Source organism: Gamsiella multidivaricata (genome assembly GCF_025024155.1).
Source record: "Gamsiella multidivaricata strain RSA 2152 chromosome Unknown BC939scaffold_34, whole genome shotgun sequence".
In the NCBI taxonomy this organism is placed as follows: domain Eukaryota; kingdom Fungi; phylum Mortierellomycota; class Mortierellomycetes; order Mortierellales; family Mortierellaceae; genus Gamsiella; species Gamsiella multidivaricata.
The window spans coordinates 293,276-313,511 of record NW_026251742.1 but is presented as its reverse complement, the minus strand read 5'-3'; the positions used below and the strand labels follow the sequence as shown (position 1 = coordinate 313,511).

Below are 20,236 nucleotides of genomic sequence, written 5' to 3'. Positions count from 1 at the left end.
GGATAAGAGGGAAGACCTAGAAGGGCTTGACTCTCCATGTGTAAAAGAGGCTAGTTCTGCATTTGATTGTATATAGATAGGGTATGGCACTGTGATTAGATCTTGTCCGATCCCAGGGTGTATCGCTGCGAGATGTGCCTTCGAAGACGATTGCGACCTAGATTACTCTGTTAGACCTATTTAGCCATTGCTCTCCTATCAAGTTCCGGGTGCGCTATGGTGTCAAGAAGATCAATCCCAGGGCGACCTAAAGGATCTCTGTGCGCATCGAGGGTCCAGACAAGGATGGAAACAGCGCGCTTTTGTGGATCAGCGCCGACAACAACCGTGATCTAGAAAAAGCTTCATGTCGGCGTTCATGTTGGCATATCGGAGTCTGCATTGGATTTACACTAGACTGAGAGCATCCGATGTCGCCTAATGAACTGTGATTTATCGAGGTAGCTGAGTATTCCTGAGCGGAGGAGATCGAAATATTAAGGCCGGCCATGGCATGCATGGACTATATGTGACCAAACCACTGCCAATTGCGACCGGTGCTGCCAGGGGACCAGGTTGCCCAATGGGAATATCAGCTATGACCTCACTCATCCCAGTGGGGATTTATGCAGCCTGTTTCTCTCTCTCCTCGTTTGATCCTCCCTTCACCTTCTGCGGACAGAATGTCATTCCTCATTCTCCATCGACCCCGCCCTCTTCCCCCCTTGTAGACCGCAACACGCCCACACCCACCACACCCACACCAGCACACTCGCACTCGCACAGTCACACCGTCGTACACTCACACACCCACACCCACACCTTCGCACACTCCTCCTCCTCCTCCTCCAATGCGCCTTCCCACCTTCAGGCGGAAAAAAGACCCGTCCCCATCCTCTGTCCCTGTCCCATCCTCCTCAACCCTCGCCCTCAGACGGAGCCCCTCCAGTGCGAGCCCCAGTCCCAGCGGCAGCTCCTCCAACCTCCCCGCCAACCCAAGGAGACACGCACTCGACTCCAGCACCAATGTCTACAAACCTACCACTCGATCCAGCCCCATCCCCCGCGGCAACGGCCACCAGGCCCTGTCCATCCCCATGCCCCCGCCGCCTTCGCTCTACTTCTCGCTCCTACCCTCCGGGGCAAATGCCGCCACCAGCACCACTGCCACCACCAGTGGAGGAGCTGGCTCGACCAGCAGCAGCACCAAAAGCGCCCGCACGCCTCGACCCAGCCTTGGTCAACATGCCTCTGTCCGCGACAACAGCGACAGCGACATCAGCATCAGTCGCCCGCGGCCAAAGTCAAAGAGCACAATGACTAATCTTCGTCCAAAGCAACTTCACCCTCAGTCCGATTCCTCGACCTCAACTGTGCCCCCGTCCCTTTCCTTCACGCCCTTAGTTCGCATGAACAGCCACAGCAGCAGCAGCACCCCGAGGTCGGCCCCAAACTCCAGACCTTCATCGAACCCCACTACTCCAGGAATAGGGCCAGTACCAGCTGCAGCCCATGCAGGGGGATACGATCACCATCATACCCATCATCATGCACCCCGCTCGACTTTTCCTCTCTCGATGACCCATTCTCGACGATCGAGCCTGTCGCACGTATATGAGCCAAGTACTACTGCATCAGGCCGAATGCAAAAACCAGGAGGGTATGCGAACAACTCTGCTTTTTTTATTATTTTTTTCTTCATCGGCCCCCCTTCCCTTTCCACGCGTCTATTCGTCGCTCATTTCAATGTGCATACATACCCCTATTGGTAGATATGCACATCAACAGCTCCTTTCTTCGCTCTGCCTGTTTATATGTAGCTCAGGCGCTGTTGTTTTGGCCGTTGCACCCATTTCTTTTACCTTTTTGTCTCTTGTTATGACTCGACAGCCATGAAATTACCGCAACCTTTATTTTTGCGGCTAAACCCTGTTTAGCCAACAGCACCCACACGATTGACAATTGGTGACTCCTGTCGAGCCCATGCGCCGCCAGTTGCCGCCTATTGGACCCTGTCCATGTTTCACAGAAATATGGAGGGATTCCAGGGGCAGCACACACAGACTGCAGCTGCGACAGCCAGTGCTTTTGGTCCAACCGCTCATTCATACTAACGACTTCGCCCAACGGCACACCCCGTGTAATTTCTAGCTTCTTCGACATGGCCATCTTCGACCCCGCCCCCGAGCACCTGCCTAGGAGTGCGCGCGCCTCCATCGACCACGACGGCCAGAGCCGCCGCGTCCCCGTCTCGCGTCCTCCCTCCATCGAATCCATCAACAGCGCAAACTCGGTTCCATTTGCGCCCCCGCCGCCTCCGCCTCCCTCCGTCTGGAAGCAATTCACGAGCCATTTCTCTCATAGAGTCGTCAAGCGACACATCAAGTTCATCGTCGCCCTCTACATATCCTCAGCCATGGCCCTCGTCCCCTCCATCTCCCGTGCCCTCGGAACCTCGCCCTACATGGCCAACGTCGCCGTCGTCTTCATGCATCCCTCTCGCACAGTTGGCTCGCAGCTCGAGGTCACCATCTTTAGCGTCATCGGAGGCGTCCTGGCCGCGGTCTGGATCCTGCCCTGTCAAGTAGCTACTGCGGCATTCAACCAAAAGTACCTACCGGATGGAAATAACTCTGCCTGGGCCATCGATGCTGCCTGGTTCTTTGTCGGCGTCTGGATCATGACTTCGTACAAGGCCAGATACGCGAAGCTGAATTGCTCCTTCATCATTTACACCATCGCAGGCATCTTTGCCCTGACCAGGAACCATACGAGCATGCATTTTGATTTCCACGACTTCTGGGGCCTTATGGGACCTATGATGCTAGGAGTCGGCATTTGTCTGGTCGTCAGTATTTTACTTTGGCCAGAGACCGCCAGCGAAGGGCTTGGGTAAGTGTCCTTTCTTTCGACTACTACTCGCTGCGTTTTCATTAGTTGTGAACTTAACAGTTTCGAAACACAACTCATTGTAGACGTGCCTTGAATGAGTCTCTGGATACATCTCGTGCCCTACTCACTCTCAGCACCCGCTTCTTCTTGCTAAACCATAATACCATCGCACTCCCAAAATCGGCTATCGAGAAGGCCCAAGCGGAAGTCCGAACAGCGCAGAAAAAACTATTCAGTGCCTACAGAGAAGCTCGCTACGAGGTCACTTACTCGATGACTAATCCCGCCGATTACAAGGAAGTCCGCTTGATCATCTCGGCGTTGATGAGACATCTCGGATCCATGAGTTTGGTCGTACAAAACGAGCGACTGCTGATGCTAGGGCACCCGGATCGCGACGATCAGGATCTGGTATCTCAGAGCGGAAGTGAATTGAGTTATCCCAGCAGTGCCAGCGATACTGAGAGTGATGACGGTGCCTCTGAAAGCGAAGCCGATCATCCTTCTTCTGGAACTACCAATAACAACGATTCGGGTGAAAAGATACATCACCAGAGTGACTACTTTGGCGATGCAATCGCGGAAGGTGCTGAGCAGCGAACTAGTCGTCGCAGTCGCCATGGCCGTCACAATGACCAGTTGGCCGAAAGCCCCACGAGCGAGGACGGTCATAGCACGCCGCGGAAGAGAGTTCAAAGGAGAGGCAGTGCGGCCGAACTAAGACGCATCCGACAACTATTGCAGAGAGCAGAGAACTCGACCCAGGCAACGATGAAAGCCAGGCAGCGACACCAGGAACGCCTCCAGAAGGACGCTTTGCAGCAGCCGTTCCAGTTCGGTCGTGATGGAACCGTAACAGCGCCGCCAACACCGGGAGGACGGGGTGTCTTTAATGTGTTTGGACATCATCAAGCACACCGCTCAAGGACCTTAACCCCAACCCGAGCAGATAATGACCCTTCTACCGACACTCCTCGCCAATACCTCAGTACCACTCCCTCTAATATCTCGACGCCAAATTCCTCAAAGCCCAACTCGATTTACGAAGAGCAGAATCTGGAAACGATCAAGAGCTTCAAGTCGCTGTTCTCCATCAAGTCGGCTTCGAAGTTCAAGCCCAATCGGCCTGCATCGCTGAAGGCTGGATTTAAGTTGAGTCAAGGAAAGAGGCGCAAGGACAAATCCGAAGAAGGATCGCCAAGGATACCACTAGAGGACATGCACTATGCCACGGTTCCAGAGAATGGTGCATTGGGTTGTTCTAACCACTATACGTCGCGCAATGGGCTTTTGTTCCAGACGTCTTTGACCGACCATCAAATCAAGAAGGCTGCAGAGTCTTTCAGGAAACAGCGAGAGAAGGAGGCCGCACGACAGCGAAAGCTGGCAGAACGAGAGGTCAAGGCCGAGCAGCAGCGAGCTGAAAAGCAGCGGCAGGCGGAAGCAGCAGCTCGGGCGGTACCACCCAAGGAAGTTGCTTTTGGTGACCGCAAGCTATTCATGTCGTTTTTGGATATTGTTCACAACCCTTTGCAGCGCTTGAGTGACTCTTGTTCCAGAGTCATGGTTGCTATGGAGCGGGAGTTGGTCGCGGGACTCAATGTAGAGCAAGATCGACTGGAGCGTATCAGGCGACGCAACGCGCAGCGCGTAAATACCATTCGAGCTGCAGAAGCAAAAATGACCGAAGAAGGGAAGGCTGGGGTCAACGGGACTACCACATATACGGATGCTGCTGGAACGACTGCAGCAGAGCGTGAGCTTACCAAAAAGCGAGGCTTTGTCAACACCTCCGTTTTGGATCGCATCCGAGCTTTGGTCGGGATCAAGCCCAGTCATATGACAAAGGGGGACCTAGAGTATGTAGGGGCGCTCAAGTCAGGGATGGTGAAGGACAAGGAGAAAAATGTCAAGCCGTCAAAGAATGGTGTAGCAGCCGACACCGTCCATCCAAACAAATTTTTGCAGCAAGATGCCCAGCGTAACGCGACGTGCTCCGGTATTGACGACGATGACGAAGACGAGCTCATGTTGCCACCGGACATGTCTTATGTGCAGTACTTGTCACAGGAGCTGGAGATATTCGACAAAGCAGAGGCGGAGGGTCTCAGGGACTTCATTGCCACGCATCCGACCCTTGATGTTGGCCCACGCGAAGAACTCTTCTTGATCTTCTTTTTCTTGTTCGCATTGCGTGAGATCGCTCGCGAGCTGCTACGCCTTGGCAAACATATGGAGGAGATAGAGGAGCGGGAGCGTAGAAAAATGGAGGAAGATGGCCGGACAAAGCGTAGGAAACAGCTGTGGTGGCCGAAAGTTTTCGGTAACTTTTGGCACTGGTTCGCATGGGGCAGTTATACCCAGGTCAAGACCAGTGAAGGCCACAACGCTCTGGTCTTGAACACGACAAAGAATCTGGAGCATCGACAGCCCAGGACCATCGAGGAGGAGAAGGCATTGGTTGAAGCCAAGACTGCCAAGGCTGTAGCCGAAAGAGCAGCTGCTGAAGCATCCGCAAAGGCCGTTGCCGAAAGGAAAGCCGAGCATCGACGGAGACGACACTCGGAGATGTGGGACCTGCCACCATTGCGTCGAGCAATTACTCTGTCGGCTTTTGTTCATCGCAAGACCTCTGAGCCCGACTTAGAACTGGGTCCAGTGGAGGACGATCATCAGGACGAGAATCGTCGATTCAGGCGCAGTGCACACGGGCACTTGCAAGGGCTCAGGTCAAGGTCCAATTCACCCTTCCGATCCAGTACCGCCTGGTCACGACATTGCGAAGTGCCCCAACATTATGGGAGCCCCAAGCAATGGACCCATAACGAGACTGATCTTGGTGATCCTAGCATCCTTAGGGGCAAAGAGGTATTGGATAACGAGTTTGGGGAAGAAGAGGCTGGCTCGCCGTCAAGAACAATCCCCGAATCATTAGCGAGCACGAAGTCCAGATCTAAGCGGGCCGAGCAGTATACCGTAGTGGAGATCCCAGACTTTAAATCTCTGCAGCTCAGGGACGATCAGGATTTGAAGCATTTTGAGGACGTTAATGTGATCGATCTTATGCCACGCGTCAATGGCCTCAAGCTCCGCAACACCGCACCGCCAGAGTTGGATATTGCCAAGCATAGTAAATCTAAGAAATCGCATCAGCAGACGAGTGGAAGTAGGAGCCCTCGTAATGTCATATTATCAGCACCTTCTTCGACTCACCAGGATCGTTACCCATCCTTTGCCTGCAGCACCCCCCCGTCATTATTACCTGGCCACCACGAATCAGACTCAACATTTGTAGATAGCCACGGCACCGGCTTACGCGCACACATCTTGAACGACCGCACGGATGATCACAACGACAGAAGGAGCTCTACTGAAAGCGGTGGTTCTGCCAAAGATCATCACCGCCGCGGTCGCTACGGTAAGGACGCGAAGGCGGGCAAATCGCGGTTTCGTGGCGTCTTTTCGCCTTTTAGCTGCAGTACCTCGAACGAGGGTTCCAAAAATACGCCCAAGCAGCGACAGCGACAACTCCATCCAGCTTCAGAACCTATAAAGCCGGCAAGGACGACCTTCGTGAGCGTAAACAAGCCCAAGACTTTGCGTTACCGTTTCTGGGAGTTTTTGCAGCCGTTCAAGTCGGAGGACTTCAAGTTTGGTTTCAAGATGGCAGTCGCACTCACGTTCATTGGACTGTGGTCGTGGCTACAATGGAACAGCGTGGCCCTGGCGACAGACCGTGGACAGTGGGCCATGATAACGGTAATGGCGGTTCTGTCGCCTACCGTGGGCGCAACGTTCAGTGTCTGCGCGATGCGTATCGCTGGAACCTTGATTGGAACCCTTTGGGCGCTATTGACATTTTTGGCGTTACCCAAGAATCCATATGTGATTTGTGCCATGATGCTTGTCATTGGTAAGTAAAATCGATATCTGGTCTGGTCAACTAATGCTTGTTGTGGTTGGCTGGGATCTGATCTGATGTCTTTACTATGTGTGATCGTAGCGTTCGCCGGCGTCTTTTTGATCTTGGAATCAGCACATCCAAAACTGGGGATCATTATGTTGCTCTCGTACTCGTCAATTACGTTCATTATGTATGAAGGCCATACCACCGAGACGATTTATCAGGTCTGCTACAAGCGTGCAATCACAGTTATTATCGGAATTATTATCTCGGTAATCATGAACTCACTACTCTGGCCAATCCTGGCGCGCCGAGAACTCAGGAAGGAGATCGCCATCTTGATCGGTAGACAGGGCGTGTTGTTTGCAGAGCTGGTCAACAAGTTCCTGTTGGAAGATCCTCAGGATAAAAAGCAAGGAGCGCAGTCTCACTACGCGGCTAATTGGCCCCAGCAGGATGACCTGAATGGATACGCGAGCGATGAGCTGAATGAGGAGACCCTCCAAAGGGAGGATCCGGAGGAAGATCAGTTCCAGGACTCTTTTGTGGAGCGCGCCGAGAGGGAGGCTCGTATGCAGAAGCAGCAACAGCAGGCAGGTAGAGGAAGGAGACGTTCCGGCAGCTATGATCAAAAATCAGGAACAACCGGTGGTTCCAATGGGGATAGCGGTGCTGCTATTACCGATGGTTTGCAACACCAGACTGAGGATTCACGGAACGCCATGGACCCAGACCGCCTGGCATTCCAGCATGTAGAGCATCAGCTGCAAACCAAGCTGATCAAGATCTCGGAGCTTTTGGAACTGTCGGGTTCAGAACCAAGACTCAAGGAGGAGTTCCCCATGAAGTTGTACAATCAGATCGTGCAGTGTTGTCAGAATATCCTTGACAGGATGATCTCGATGCGCATGGCAGCCCAGCTGCTGTCGCCTGAGGTGCGGGAGCTGGTGACTGGCCCCATGAACTATTATCGACGCGATATGGTAAGCTGAAGGCAAAAACTCGCGAGGTCGCGTGTACACGACCAGATTCTTTGTGTAGACATGTTGGTGACACAGCGAAATGCTTTTTTGCTTCCAAGGTTGGCGCTCTTTTGCTCTACTTTAGTGTTTTGTCCTCGTCTTTGGCCTCCAAATCTGCTCTACCGCCGTACCTGCCCTCTGCAAGAATAGCGCGACTTCGAGTTATCTACAACGTCCGAGAGACGATTGCTGCACACCAGGCTATGACAGGGGAGGACCACTACACCTATATTTACTACTATGCATTTTCGTCCGCCTTGGAGGAAGTGATTGAGGAACTAGGTAAAAGGTCGATGTTTTCTATAATTCTGCGTTTGCCGGCGAGGGGTGGTCATGACCTGGACATTAATCATGCCACATCCATATTGTTCCCTTCTTAGAACTGCTTGCAATTCTGATCAAACCTCTTGTTGGCGTGACAATGGTGTCGTCTGGCAACTGTTATGCATACGGCATGCCTGAGGATCAGCTGAATCTTGGATCAGCCATCGCCACCAGTCAACTGGGTCTTCCTCCACTGTCAGGGTCTGATCTGAGTGCAGCCTCTGGAGGTTCATACGAACAACATGCGGGACTTCAAGGAAACCTCTCTAGGGGCGTGCTTGGTCTCTCGAGAGTAACATCTACAATGGTCAATATCGGTGCCTCGAGTTCGACGACGGCAGGAACGGAGACTGGAGCATTTGGCTTTGGCCAGCAGCTGCAGTATCCACAGGACATGCTGTACCAACAACAGCGTCGCTTGGAGCAGCAGCAGGCAGAGCAACAGCAACAGCAATTGCTACTCCACAGGAAACTGCAGATGCAGCAGAAACAAATTGAGCAACAGCAACAGCTCCTGCAGCAACGGCAACTGGGACTGGACTTCCATCCTGATTTGACTATTTCACCCGCAACGAGGATCCTTATCAACCCGCAAATCATTCCTTCAAGCACTGTGAATCCAGCAGCCACCCATCGGCCATGTTCGTCAACTGCCTCACTTCCGTCTGGCGACTTGTCAGACTCATCAGATCTGAGCCATAAGAATAAGAAAGAGCAACACGGCGGGAACGTGGGTCCCTCGTCCTCTGCTCGGCATCCTACAAAGGGCAAGAAGCGCATTGAGCATAAGATGCAGGGTGGGGATCATCAAACCCATGTCTCGCCTCCAACCCCAGGCGTTCACCCGTCTAGGGGATCTACTGTCGAGCACACAAAGGTTCCTCACGCCAGCTCAGCCAATTGTATGGGCACATCGTCCATTTTGATGATGGACGAGAGCCTTCTGGGGAACCGACACGCGCAAAGATACAGGGAGGCAATCCAAGCGGCACAGGAGGCGAGTGGGCAGCAAGTGATCGAGATCCCCTCCGCAGCGGCAGCTGTGGTTCCAGCCAAGACCCAGCTCCCATTGGGAGCCAGCAGTTCTAGTTCGGCAACGAAGGCTCAACACACTAAAGAGACGCTATCCGGAGTAACAGCGGTAGCTTTGCCCAAGGGAGATCATGCAGCTACAGGTTCTGGAAACAAACGACCGTCGCTTACGGGAAGCATTGGTTACGCCAGTATAAGCGATAAGCATCATTCGCTCTGCCACCATCACCGCCGCAACAAGAGCCAGGACAGCACACAAACAGCCAGGAATGGAGTTTCTCCACCGGAGACTGTTTCGACGGATGCGTCGCCGTACAGGCTGGCATTGTCTCCAGTGGTTGTGACGCCGTTTGGTTCTGGGATGATCCCAGAGGCACCTTTGCCGCTGCACATGATCCCTGTGCAAAATATAGCCGAGAGAGAGACACGAGACGCTTCGCATCGTCCCTCGCACCATGGACCGCAGCACGGATCATCCTCAAAAGAATAGTCTTGGTGTAAGATTGATATCTCCAGAACCCAATTTTTTGTATCGTCGCAGTAGTCTGGTCTAAACCCTTGCTCATCCATACCTCTCTCGTCCTTCAAGGAAGGAATGTACATAATAATGGCTATTCACAAATAAAATATCTCATTCACGCCGATAAATCGAGGCCATAATACCATAGTATATTTTTAGTATTCAGGATATCAGGCATTTGCTTTGAATAAAGTCAACTCTAAGCATTATTTGGTTAGTCTTGTCCAGCATCAGTATCTGTACTGCTCTTTTACTTCGCGTCGCTTGACTCGATGGTATCATCATGATCATCGAGATTGTCGTCTTCGACTTCGAGATGTTGCAGCTCAGCCTCCAAAGTCGCCTCTTCCTCACGCTGGAACTGAAGGGACTGCTCTAGGCACTCGACGTAGATCTGGTACTTGACCATCTCTTTGAGAAGATGGCGCGATCGCCTCTCCCAGTTGTTAAAGGCCTTGGCATAGTTGTGAGATTTTGGCAAGAACTAAAGCAAAAGAAGAAAGAGTTAGGTTTGAGTGAATCCAATGAGGCGAGACACAGAAGCTAAAGGAGAGAAAGATATCCGTGGAGACTTACCAGTTTCATCATTGGGATCCTATGCTCCTGATGAACCTCCATCTCGGCCTCGAGTCCTACCACGTATCGCTTCAAAGCCTCGCATTGCTCCTCCTCTGCTAACTGAGACATGCTCATAGTCGGCAGGGGAGGCGTCCATTCAAAGAGCACGACGCGATCCCCCAAAGGAATGCTTGCCCCGCCTGTGCTGCTATGCTTCGAAGATGTGGATTTGATTGATGCAGATCGCCCACTGCCCACACCCGAGTTGCCAAAACTATAAGGTGTACCCAATCCTGATCCTGGTCCTGATCCGACAGGTCCGCTGGCAACGGCGGTCGTGGTTGAGACTGCGGAACTCACAGCTGCAGTGCCCACACCGCCACTTACAGGAGCTGTAGATGAGGATATTGTGGATGTTAATGATGAAGCAGGAGTAGGGAGTGGTGGCGGGTGGTGCAAGAAACTGACTCCGGCGTGAATCGAACTATTTACGGACTTTGCGTCGTCGTCCTCCGAAACAGCAGACGACAATGGCGCTGTTAAGGTCGGGATTGCAAGGCTGCTGCCACTGGAGTTGTTGACGCTACTAGGCATGACCGAAGACGAGGCCGCATAGACAGACGTGGACATTGTCGACAAGGAGGACAGGATTGAGTTGCCAGACGTGGTCGAGATCATCGTATTGTTATGTCCCGATCTTTCTCCTCCTCCTTCTCCTGTTGCTGCTGCTGCCGCTGCGGCTCCATCTGACGTGTTGTTAGCAAGTAGTTCTAGGGACCGGCCCCATCCATAATCCATGTTGATGACCCCTCCAGGCAGGGGCTCCTTAGAGGTTCGCGCGGCCCAATAATTGCAGATCCTTGCCCAATCTTCACATTCACGCGCGGTTGCTGCCTGGAAGAGGTATACAGCGCCCGTGTACAACTGCACCGCAAATACATGTCGTCTAGAGGACGAGTATCCGGGCGGAGGCAGAATATTGGTAATTGTGTGTTGTAACCGAATTTCATCAAATAGAATCCCTTGTTCCTCAAACGCTTGGCCTAGCTGGCCATCCGCCCGGAAAAGAGAAAGACCGCCTTGATCAAGCACGACGAGGAGTTGACGCCATGCGCGGTGTGAGGCCTTCTTGTCGGCGCGCTCTAGTAGGTGTTTCCTAAACAGGATGCCCTCCATCCGGAACCTGGTTCGATGACTAGGGTTGCCTCCTCCGCCTGTTCCTATAGACCCTTCTGAATAGTGAGGCGGGCGGATTTGGATCTCGTGCTGGGAAAAGACACTCGAGACTGGGGAGGGTAAGGGCGAACCCGCCAAATGATAGTGGACCTGAGAGGACGAGGACGAGGACGGCAGGGTTAGTGTCGACAAGCCTCTGTTGCCACTGTTCCCTGGTCTTCCCTCGCCTGTAAGGGTCTCGCCAAAGCGTGCGGAGGATGGTAATGATGGCGAGGTGGAGGGTGACCCTCCCTCTGAAGCCTGGGCCGCATTCAGTCGTTGCATAGCATCCTGTCGTAGCTGCTTATTCCTGGCATTAACCGAGTTGCGCCGTCCCATGGCGCCGATCAAGGACCTCGTGCGCTCAGTTCCAGGATTGGATTGGCTCCCAGCAAGTGATGCATGGTTCGAGTCAGCCAGAGCAAGAGAGGTCGGTTGAACTTGTCTCGACAGTCTCCCAGCTCCGCCTCCCGGACTCGATCTACTCGAGCTGAGCGAAGATCCCGATATCGAATGTGGGAATCCTGGGGGCGTTGGTGTGGTTGGTGCCGTAGCCGAGGTGGTTTTTGATGTCGGCAATAGGATCTGATTGTGTTTGACTGTGTGGTAAATATCCTTAAGCAGCGACTCCAGTTCACTCATCCACCACTTGCCGTTTCCATGACCTCCATTTGCTTTGGGATCCGGACCCATTTTCGAGGTCTTGCTTTGATGTGACGTGCCCGATTTCCAGCTCTTTACGCTCGGAGTCTTTTTCTTCCCTCCAGAGCCGTGAAGACTGGAATCCCCGGTCGCAGATCTTGTGAACGGAAGACCGTGAGCGCTCAGTTCCTCTGAAGCCCTCTCATCCTGTTGCTGCTGCTGCACTGCTTGCTGCTGAACTGCCTGCAATGTGTTCTTGACGAAAGCGGAGCGCGACATTTTGCTGGAGCTGGACTGCTGGACAACATGCAAATCTGTGTTGAGCAAAAGAATGGAGTACGTGATCGCATGGACCACATCTTTGGATCCAAAGACCGACTGCGGATTACAGTCGATGAACCGTTGCGCAAACCCCTCCAGGATACGATCCACCTCCTGGGTTTCGCCCTTGAGCATGAGTTTCTGGCAGAGCTGTCGGAAGGCTACGTCCAGTCGCTTGCCCGAGAAATCAAAGTGCTTCATGTAGTAACGCAGCACGCGCCGGTTGAATGGCTTGGGCTGCCCCAAAAAAATCGAGATCTCGTCCCGGCGCAAGAATGTATTGTCTTCCTGAAAACACCGGTTACCAGTTCGTTGTGCTAAAGCCTCTGGGGACTCTTCCTGCGGTTCAGATGCTGGTAAGAACATGTCCAATGATGCCAGCGGCCTGATCGTGACCGAAACTGCAACAGGCGCTAACTTGCCTGCTTCCTCAGGGCTGACACAGATCGTAGCTGGCCGCATTCCAGTCGAAACTCTGGACCCTGACACACTAAGGGTATTATTGCTGGTCGGCGTTGCCAAATGATTTTCCGTTAATTCCATTGAGGAAGGAAGCGGTGTGCTAACAGAGGATCGGCGATGGGTGCTCAGCGATGCAGGGCTACCATGCGCTGATGAGACTGGTGTTTGAAGCGAGGTTTCGATTGTATGGCCGTGTTCCGGTTTCGCAACGTGATCTTCCGTAATGGTAAAGGTCGTCGAAGTACTGAGTGGTATAAATAGCGAAACGGGTCTGGGGGGTAGAGGCTTTTCAGGCCGGCGGGCAGAATTTAATATTAAGGGCAGATCGGTGCTGTTGTTGGAGGGCGACGACGGCGGCATCAGTCCAAACTCTGAAAAGCGGATCGAATTCCTGGCTGCATTGGCCGCCAACGAAGTCGTTTTATGTACAGTGCTGCTGCTTGATCCTCCATGGCCACCTTGCAGATCTGTCTCGTCCTCGATGGTGGACTTTGTGGAGTAATAAAGGGATGTTTCTGACTGCGTCAACTGCATGGACTCTGCTTCGTACAATCTCGACAGCCTGTTCGCTCCCAGGCTCAGGGCAGACATGGGTACACGGATGTCTTCACCGTCAGAGCCATCGTCATCATCAATGGTCGACACTGTAGAGGACGCATGTGAAGGACGTCGCGACTTTTCAGAGCCTTTGGTGTTTATGGGATTTGCAGTGTTCGTGCTGGAGGTAGAGGTTGGTAATGTAGATTTGGTTGTCGGGATGATATCCATATCAGCGGTCGTCGTTGATGTAGTAGGAATAGCCATATCTGCGGCCGCAGATTCTTCTGCTTCCCCCTGAGATCTCTTTAACCAAGATTCCACTGTCGAGACAGAGTTGGACAGCTCTTGGTCCAGTTCTATATCAAGATCCGACGACTTTGATGGTTTCCGAATGGGAATGGGATGTGCTGCAGATTCAGGATGCAAAAGGCCCTGCTTCTGTCCAAACTGATGTTCGCCTGCTGTCAGCTTTTCGTCGATGTCATTTCCCGAGCTATCAAAAGGCAGCGGCGACAATACAAAACCGAAGTTAATGAGTTTGGACTAAAAGTCTAATCTTTTCCTGCTTATCCTTCCACTCATGATCTCGCCCTTGCCCCCTGAGATAGAGGACAGCACTCTCTTACATGGATGGGTCGTTTTCCAAGGGTTCAAACCCCATATTTTGGTTCGTTGGCGTCAATGGAGGGAGTTCCGCCGACGCAAAGGCAGTGGTCGTGCTGGATATAACAGAGTTATTTATGCTGGCTGTGGCCGAAGAGTCGGATTGGTGGCTGACAGTGCTATTGTTATTGTGGGACGGCATCACCGGGATTGGGGGCGCATCCCTGTCGTCAAAGCTCTGGTTGTTTTTTGGAAGTGAGTTAATAACAATGGGTCAATTGAGCTGTGGTAACTCTGCTTCCATGAACCTCGTTTGCGATGTTACTTCATATCAGCGAATATTTACTTTCACGAGTTTGCGCAAGAAGTTGCTGCTGCTCTTGCGGACTATCCTTGTAATAGTTCCTGCGGTGGACTAAACGGTAGCAATCCGCCGAACAAGAAAGAAATGTACTTGTGAGTGCTTGATGACCACCCAAGCTGCGCACTTTGACAAAGGCAAGGGTACTTTGAGAAGCACTCACCTTGAAACCTCCTCCTCCTCCGATGCTTTCACTCCGCTTACGACGCTGCTGAAAGGAGGTAGGGCTGCTTGAAGTGCCTTGGTCATTCGAAGCGGATCCTGTTGTTGCATCGGTTCCTATCCTTGCTCCAGATTCAGATTTTGATCCAGACGCTGATTCTGTACCTTTGCCTAACCCCGATCTAGACATCTCTGATGCTGATCCTATCTCTGAGGCTGCACCTTGAAAAGGATAGGGCCCGAAAAAGTCGTTGTTCTTGCTCATATTAGTTAAATTAGGGGAGCTGGCAGCCGATTTGCTTCCGCCCCAGATGCCGATCGAGCTACGATTATTACTGTTGCTAATGTTATTACTGCTTCCAGTGCTGTATAGAGAGGGTGTGGGCGGCTTTGGGGTGTTGGAGGACGACGAGAGATGAGAACTAGATGCAGAATCGTCGAGAAGTACAAAGGACGACGAGGTGGCTGCGGCCGGGAAGATGATGGTGGACTGCCGCCGACGCTGCGAGGCTGAAGTAGGTGAAGAGAGGATGGCGTGTTAGTGAGGCTGTTCCAGGGAGTGCGATTGACTTTTGCCTTTGCAGGGTGGCGAAATAAGAGGATGTGCAGTAATATGTAGCACGCTCGTAACCACACACGCGTCGCAGAAAATGTGTCCAAAAACATATATAGGTTTGCTAGATAGTAGCATGCAGTAATAAGAAACCACTGCTGCTATTGTCCATGTCCATGTCCATGTCCATGCCCATTGTGCTATTGCTATTGCCCCTCCTTCGTTTCCTCCACGAGCCTGGACTGCATATTTGTGATACGCAAGCACGCAGGCATGTAAGTAGGCGTGGTCCTCGATTGGCCTCTCTCTTTTTTTTTAGGTGGAGTCGTTCGACTGAGCATTGGCCAGAGTCCAATCCGATGTCTTCATTTTGTCCTGCTATCATGCACTCAACCTGGGTGACACCGCCAGCAACTCTATCCAGCAGAGTTCAAGCTCTCTTTCCTCGCTCAACAAACAAGGTTATCCTCCAATTGATGCCGAGGGGTAGTGTGGAATCAGTCCTATTCCTGCTCTAAAATCCAGCTCCTGCTCTTATTGCTTATTTGACCATGTCATTATTTAAAAGAAATGCGGGAGGGCGAGGAGCACGAGGGTGATCACTTACAGTTGAGGTCCGAGGAGTCCATGGCGACAAACAGAGTGGAAGAGGAGAAGAGACAGAGAGTGTAAGGATGATGAGCCGAGGTTCTGGAAGAGGGGTGTTGGTAATCGCGGGGGATGGGGTAGCGGGGTTGGCCCTGGGTGAAAAGGGGATCCTAAACTCTTGCACACTTCGCTGCACGCTGCACACTTCACGCTCCAGAAAATCTAAATAAGACTGAGTGAGGGAGAGGGAGGCCAGAAGGGGAACAGAGCAGGATGCGGTGATCGTTCAGGCAGTTAATGAGTGTCGAGTGGAGAGGGAAAGTGGTTGGATGAGAAGGTAGATTAGGATGCCGAATGTTGAAGAACTGCTAAAAAAAGAGTCCTGCCAAGCGAGTCCAGTTGAGTTGAACTGTGCCGAGTCCAGCCCGTTCTACAGCTTCAACAACAGCTTCAACAACAGCAGCCTGCCCTGGGAAGGATCTTTTAGTACTTTTGCTCTCATATGCAATATGAGCAGTTTGTTGTGTCTGCGGATTGCGAGGGTGATGGTTGGTGGTTGGTAGTTCCTGTGGGTGCTCCTCCTGGCGTTGCTGCTGCTGTTCCTGTTGCTGCTGCAAGAACATTCACGGTCCAATTGCAGATGCAGCAACAACACCCATGTCCCCCTTCTCCACATGCCTGACTATTTTCACTTCTCTTCATATCCCACGCCTTGTATCATCTAAACCGTGCTCTTTAAAGCCTTTGGCTATCGCGATGTATGTACCTCCATGTAGGGGTGCTTCTGGCGGCCTACTTTTCTCCTCCCTTTTTTTGGTAGCCGCCGAACTGGCAAAGACCTTGTCAGGCTTCGTCCGATTCGCGAGCATAAGAGAAAGAAGGCTAGCGTTCCTCGTTCCTGGCGCCTCTCATCATGTGACGCAGACTGTTGTACCGAGTATCGTGCTGTACCAGACACCAACGCCCGGGGCGTTCCTGAATTTCAACTTCATCTTCTCCAACGATCGATCCCTTGGCTGATTCTCATCATGGAAGCAGCACTGCTACACCGATTCGCCCGAGCTCGTTTCAGAGCATCACCTTGTCTTTGTTCAGCAAAGACTCTCAGCAGATCACTTCCACATCTAGCTCTCCTTCAATCACGGCTGATCAGCTCCTCGCCGTCCTCGACGCCCTCTAACTCTCCCGCCCATCATACCACGCTCTCGGCAATAACCTCTGCCATATCAGCGACGACGAAACAACGACCATTGATCGCCCTAGGCATCGAAACCTCATGTGACGACACATGTGCTGCTATCGTCACCTCCGAACGCCAGATCCTATCAGAGGTGCTTCGCACACAGCATCACTTGCACGAGCCCATGGGTGGCATCGTCCCGAAACTCGCCCACCACGCTCATATGCGCAACCTACCCGAGGTCGTCAAAGAGGCTATCCAAAAGGCAGGGCTGGGTGAGCGTGGTATTCAGGAGATCGACGTCATAGCTGTAACAAGGGGTCCTGGACTGGCCCACTGTCTTGGAGTCGGATTAAATGCGGCTAAAACCCTTGCTGCCGCATTAAACAAGCCGTTAATTGGTGTGCATCATATGGAAGCGCACGCACTCACAGCTCGCCTGACGACTAAAGATCCAGACTCACCAGGGAAATTGCTTGGAGCAGATCCGTATCCGTCTTTTCCGTTTTTAACCCTCTTGGTCTCAGGTGGGCACACACTATTGCTTGTCGCCCACTCTGTGGATCGATACACGACACTGGCTACGACGGTGGATGACTCTGTTGGCGAGGCGTTTGACAAGACAGCGCGTGAGCTCGATATACCGTGGCTGCCGGGTCGTGCTGGAGGTCCAGGTGCCAGTCTAGAAGAGTTTGCAAAAGGATCACAAACACCTTTAAGATACCTGGATCAATTGCCAATCCCGATGAGTCTTCGAACCAACAAGCGAAAGATGAAGTTTAGCTTTGCGGGTCTCAAGAGCGCAGTGACCAGGATCGTCAACCAGGAAAAGGCGAGCGATCCCGGAGGTGTCATGGACGAGAAGAAGAAGAGAGACCTGGCAGCAGGATTTCAACATTGCGCGTTGACACATCTGTGCCAAAAGGTGGAGCAAGGGCTTGTGGATTGTCGGGAGCAAGGAGTTCAGATATCCAGCTTAGTGATCAGTGGGGGCGTTGGTCGAAATATGATTTTGAGGGCGATGATGGATGAAGTGTGTCAAAGGTTTGAGTACGAGCTGTCAAACCCTTTGAAACATTCAGCAGTCCTCACTACTTCAGCAGGGCCGGGACTGGGGCCTTCAGCAGTAGGAATGGAAGCAGTAACGTCTTCGGGTGTGACGGAGACGGCCAGGGCAAGACGACCAGTGCAGGTAATCTGCCCACCTCCAAAGCTATGTACAGACAATGCCGTGATGATTGCATGGACAGGGCTGGAACGGTACCAGCGGGGCCTTGTGGATTGCTACGACATAGACATTGCGCCTAAGTGGCCACTCGATATGCTCGGCACCGGAGTAGTCCCTGAATAATGATAATAAAAATAAAAAAAGGATACTGTAGATACACCACTATAGAGTATGAAGCAGTACGCATGGAAGCCTTGGAAGGAAGCGTCAGAGAAGCCGTCTGATTGCGGCGCTGTTGATCCTGAAAAGAAGAAGAAGAATCAGAAGCAGAAGAAGAAGAAGAAGAAGAAGAAGAGGAAAAAGAGGAAGAAGAGGAAGATATGGAAGGCCAAGGCAGTGCTCAGGCCCAGTTCCTTGGCATGTTGTTGCGACATCTCTATTCGCTTAATCCCCTGGTAAAACGCAGATCGACCAGTGCATGCGACGGCTCATCGATCGAGTACAAGACCTAGGCTTTCTAGACAAAGGGAATGGGGCTGCAATAAGAACGAGAATGCCATACCCAGGAACAACGTTGCTGCGATCCGTTGCCTCTTAGCTACATGACTTCAGTACTTCAGTCGCCACTGAGGCTTAACTCAGGGAGCAATTTATAAGAACGCGAAGCTAAACCAAATTTCATTATGATAGCTCAAGGCCCAAAAGGACAGAGGGATCTTGTCAGATGGGCGCAGCATCGAGACCCGTAGCAGCTTCTTGGCGAATGAGGATTTTATTCACTTGCTAAATCTGCAAAAACCCTCGCAGGCTAGTTTCTGTAACGCCCATTAGTCAGGCTTCCATCTCATGCTCAGAAGAGGAACTGCTCCGCATTTTTTGGCAGAGCGAGGTGTTCAAGAAGGAACTCAGGGATCTAATTGGAGCAACGATTATGGTCCTGCGTTTGCAGGCACAGAGTACTGGCTGGCCGATCAAGGACTAGTTACAAGGTTACTCGTAGATGTAGGACGAGGTGAGCCCAGACGGCGTAAACCAAGAGTCTTGAAGTATTATACAGGAGCATAGCAACAACGATGCCTTGAACGAAATTCAAAATTCCAGAACCTGCACCAAACGTGACTATCTCCTCCGTGGGTCTCTTCGGGCTGATGGATTTCATCTTCCCTCGCCTTCAAGCTGAAGGAGCTGAAGGAGCTGTAGTCGGTCAGATACAGGCGATTCCCGCAGGATGTCACCGACCTTTGATGATGTGCGCCCGATCAAATCAAGATCCTAAGTCTCGATCTTGGTCAAGCATGTGTAGTCGGAGCGAGCGCGTTGCTACCAAAAAACGATTATCCCGGCAGTACGACAATGGCGCCAGGAAGCAAGGATGCTGATGTCGATATGAGTAGCTCTTCTAAGGGTATAACCCCGACTACCACTCCTGCCACCTATTACAATCTTGCAGTGAAGCAGAAGGCTGTGTACTAACCCACGTTCAAGCACAAAAGATGAATTGAGGAGCAAAAAAACATTGTACTAAGCGACGGAATAGAGTCCATCACTAACATTGAGATTAGGCTGCCACCACTGCGCGGTGAGGGAGCCAGCTTTGTGTATCATATTACGGAGCTCGGGCATTAAAAGGACAACTTGATAGGTTTTACAACGGCAACAACCGTTTCAAGAAACACAAATGGGACGCGGGAAGGGCCAAAGATGCGGATTACAGATTCATAACGGATCGCCTGCTCAAGTTGGTTGACGGGTCGATCGGCAGAAAGAGAGATGAAGCTAACAAGGTGGTTATTGGAGTCGGTTTGGGCAAGTTTTCAACCATGACGAGGTTTTCCTCGCTGCATAGGTCCTTCCAGTCGTACTTTGTTCAACATGTAAGGGACTATCACTGGAGATTCCAAGTCGTGTAAAATCGTTTCGTATATTCTACTGACTTCGTCCTAGTACCCCATAGGCCAGGTCCCTAGGTTACATCGCGGTTGGTGTAAATAAATGCTATAGGTCCAAGAAGTGCCCGACGTGCAAGCAGTTTGTCGGGCAGGTGGAGATCCGCAGGCTGTACTGACCGACTTACAAGTCTTACATGCACTGTGATATCATGGTGGGGCACAACATTGCCAATGCGATTCGTAGCCATTTGGTCAACCAATAAGGCTCTCTCTATCTTCAACCGGTGGATAAAAATGGGCGCTACCCTTGGATGCAGAATG

The 20,236-nt window shown here is 52.0% G+C and overlaps 4 protein-coding genes across 4 annotated transcripts; 3 read left to right on the top strand and 1 right to left on the bottom strand.

Moving 5' to 3' along the window:
• Positions 1–711: 711 nt before the first annotated feature.
• Positions 712–7,884, top strand: BC939DRAFT_168019 (uncharacterized protein). Its single transcript, XM_051550341.1, has 4 exons — positions 712–1,639; positions 2,131–2,871; positions 3,006–6,784; positions 6,875–7,884. The coding sequence occupies exons 1-4, from the start codon at positions 831–833 to the stop codon at positions 7,765–7,767; spliced, it is 6,222 nt and encodes a 2,073-aa protein (XP_051412044.1). The 5' UTR covers positions 712–830; the 3' UTR covers positions 7,768–7,884.
• Positions 7,752–9,794, top strand: BC939DRAFT_452276 (uncharacterized protein). The gene is made up of 2 exons (XM_051555785.1): positions 7,752–8,079; positions 8,178–9,794. Exons 1-2 carry the CDS (start codon positions 8,001–8,003, stop codon positions 9,641–9,643), a joined length of 1,545 nt encoding a protein of 514 aa, XP_051412043.1. The 5' UTR covers positions 7,752–8,000; the 3' UTR covers positions 9,644–9,794.
• Positions 9,795–9,806: 12 nt separating this feature from the next.
• BC939DRAFT_167985 (uncharacterized protein) lies at positions 9,807–15,882 on the bottom strand. Its single transcript, XM_051550339.1, has 6 exons — positions 15,698–15,882; positions 14,539–15,047; positions 14,361–14,429; positions 14,038–14,252; positions 10,250–13,904; positions 9,807–10,157 (listed from the first exon to the last, which is right to left on the bottom strand). Exons 1-6 carry the CDS (start codon positions 15,717–15,719, stop codon positions 9,924–9,926), a joined length of 4,704 nt encoding a protein of 1,567 aa, XP_051412042.1. The 5' UTR covers positions 15,720–15,882; the 3' UTR covers positions 9,807–9,923.
• Positions 15,883–16,706: 824 nt separating this feature from the next.
• Positions 16,707–18,209, top strand: BC939DRAFT_503410 (glycoprotease family-domain-containing protein; the record flags this gene model as incomplete). The annotated part of the gene is made up of 1 exon (XM_051560401.1): positions 16,707–18,209. The coding sequence occupies one exon, from the start codon at positions 16,707–16,709 to the stop codon at positions 18,207–18,209; it is 1,503 nt and encodes a 500-aa protein (XP_051412041.1).
• Positions 18,210–20,236: the final 2,027 nt, after the last annotated feature.

Excerpts from the sequence above, each read along its gene's own strand:
- BC939DRAFT_452276 (XM_051555785.1), top strand. The coding sequence starts at position 8,001 with ATGACAGGGGAGGACCACTACACCTATATTTACTACTATGCATTTTCG. Across the intron at positions 8,080-8,177 it reads GGAAGTGATTGAGGAACTAG|AACTGCTTGCAATTCTGATC; the intron begins GTAAAAGGTCGA and ends TTCCCTTCTTAG.
- BC939DRAFT_167985 (XM_051550339.1), bottom strand. The coding sequence starts at position 15,719 with ATGGACTCCTCGGACCTCAACT. Across the intron at positions 14,430-14,538 it reads GAGGAGGAGGAGGTTTCAAG|TCCACCGCAGGAACTATTAC; the intron begins GTGAGTGCTTCT and ends GCTACCGTTTAG. Across the intron at positions 10,158-10,249 it reads GGATCCCAATGATGAAACTG|TTCTTGCCAAAATCTCACAA; the intron begins GTAAGTCTCCAC and ends CTTTTGCTTTAG.
- BC939DRAFT_168019 (XM_051550341.1), top strand. The coding sequence starts at position 831 with ATGCGCCTTCCCACCTTCAGGCGGAAAAAAGACCCGTCCCCATCCTCT. Across the intron at positions 2,872-3,005 it reads ACCGCCAGCGAAGGGCTTGG|CACCCGCTTCTTCTTGCTAA; the intron begins GTAAGTGTCCTT and ends ACTCACTCTCAG. Across the intron at positions 6,785-6,874 it reads TGCCATGATGCTTGTCATTG|CGTTCGCCGGCGTCTTTTTG; the intron begins GTAAGTAAAATC and ends GTGTGATCGTAG.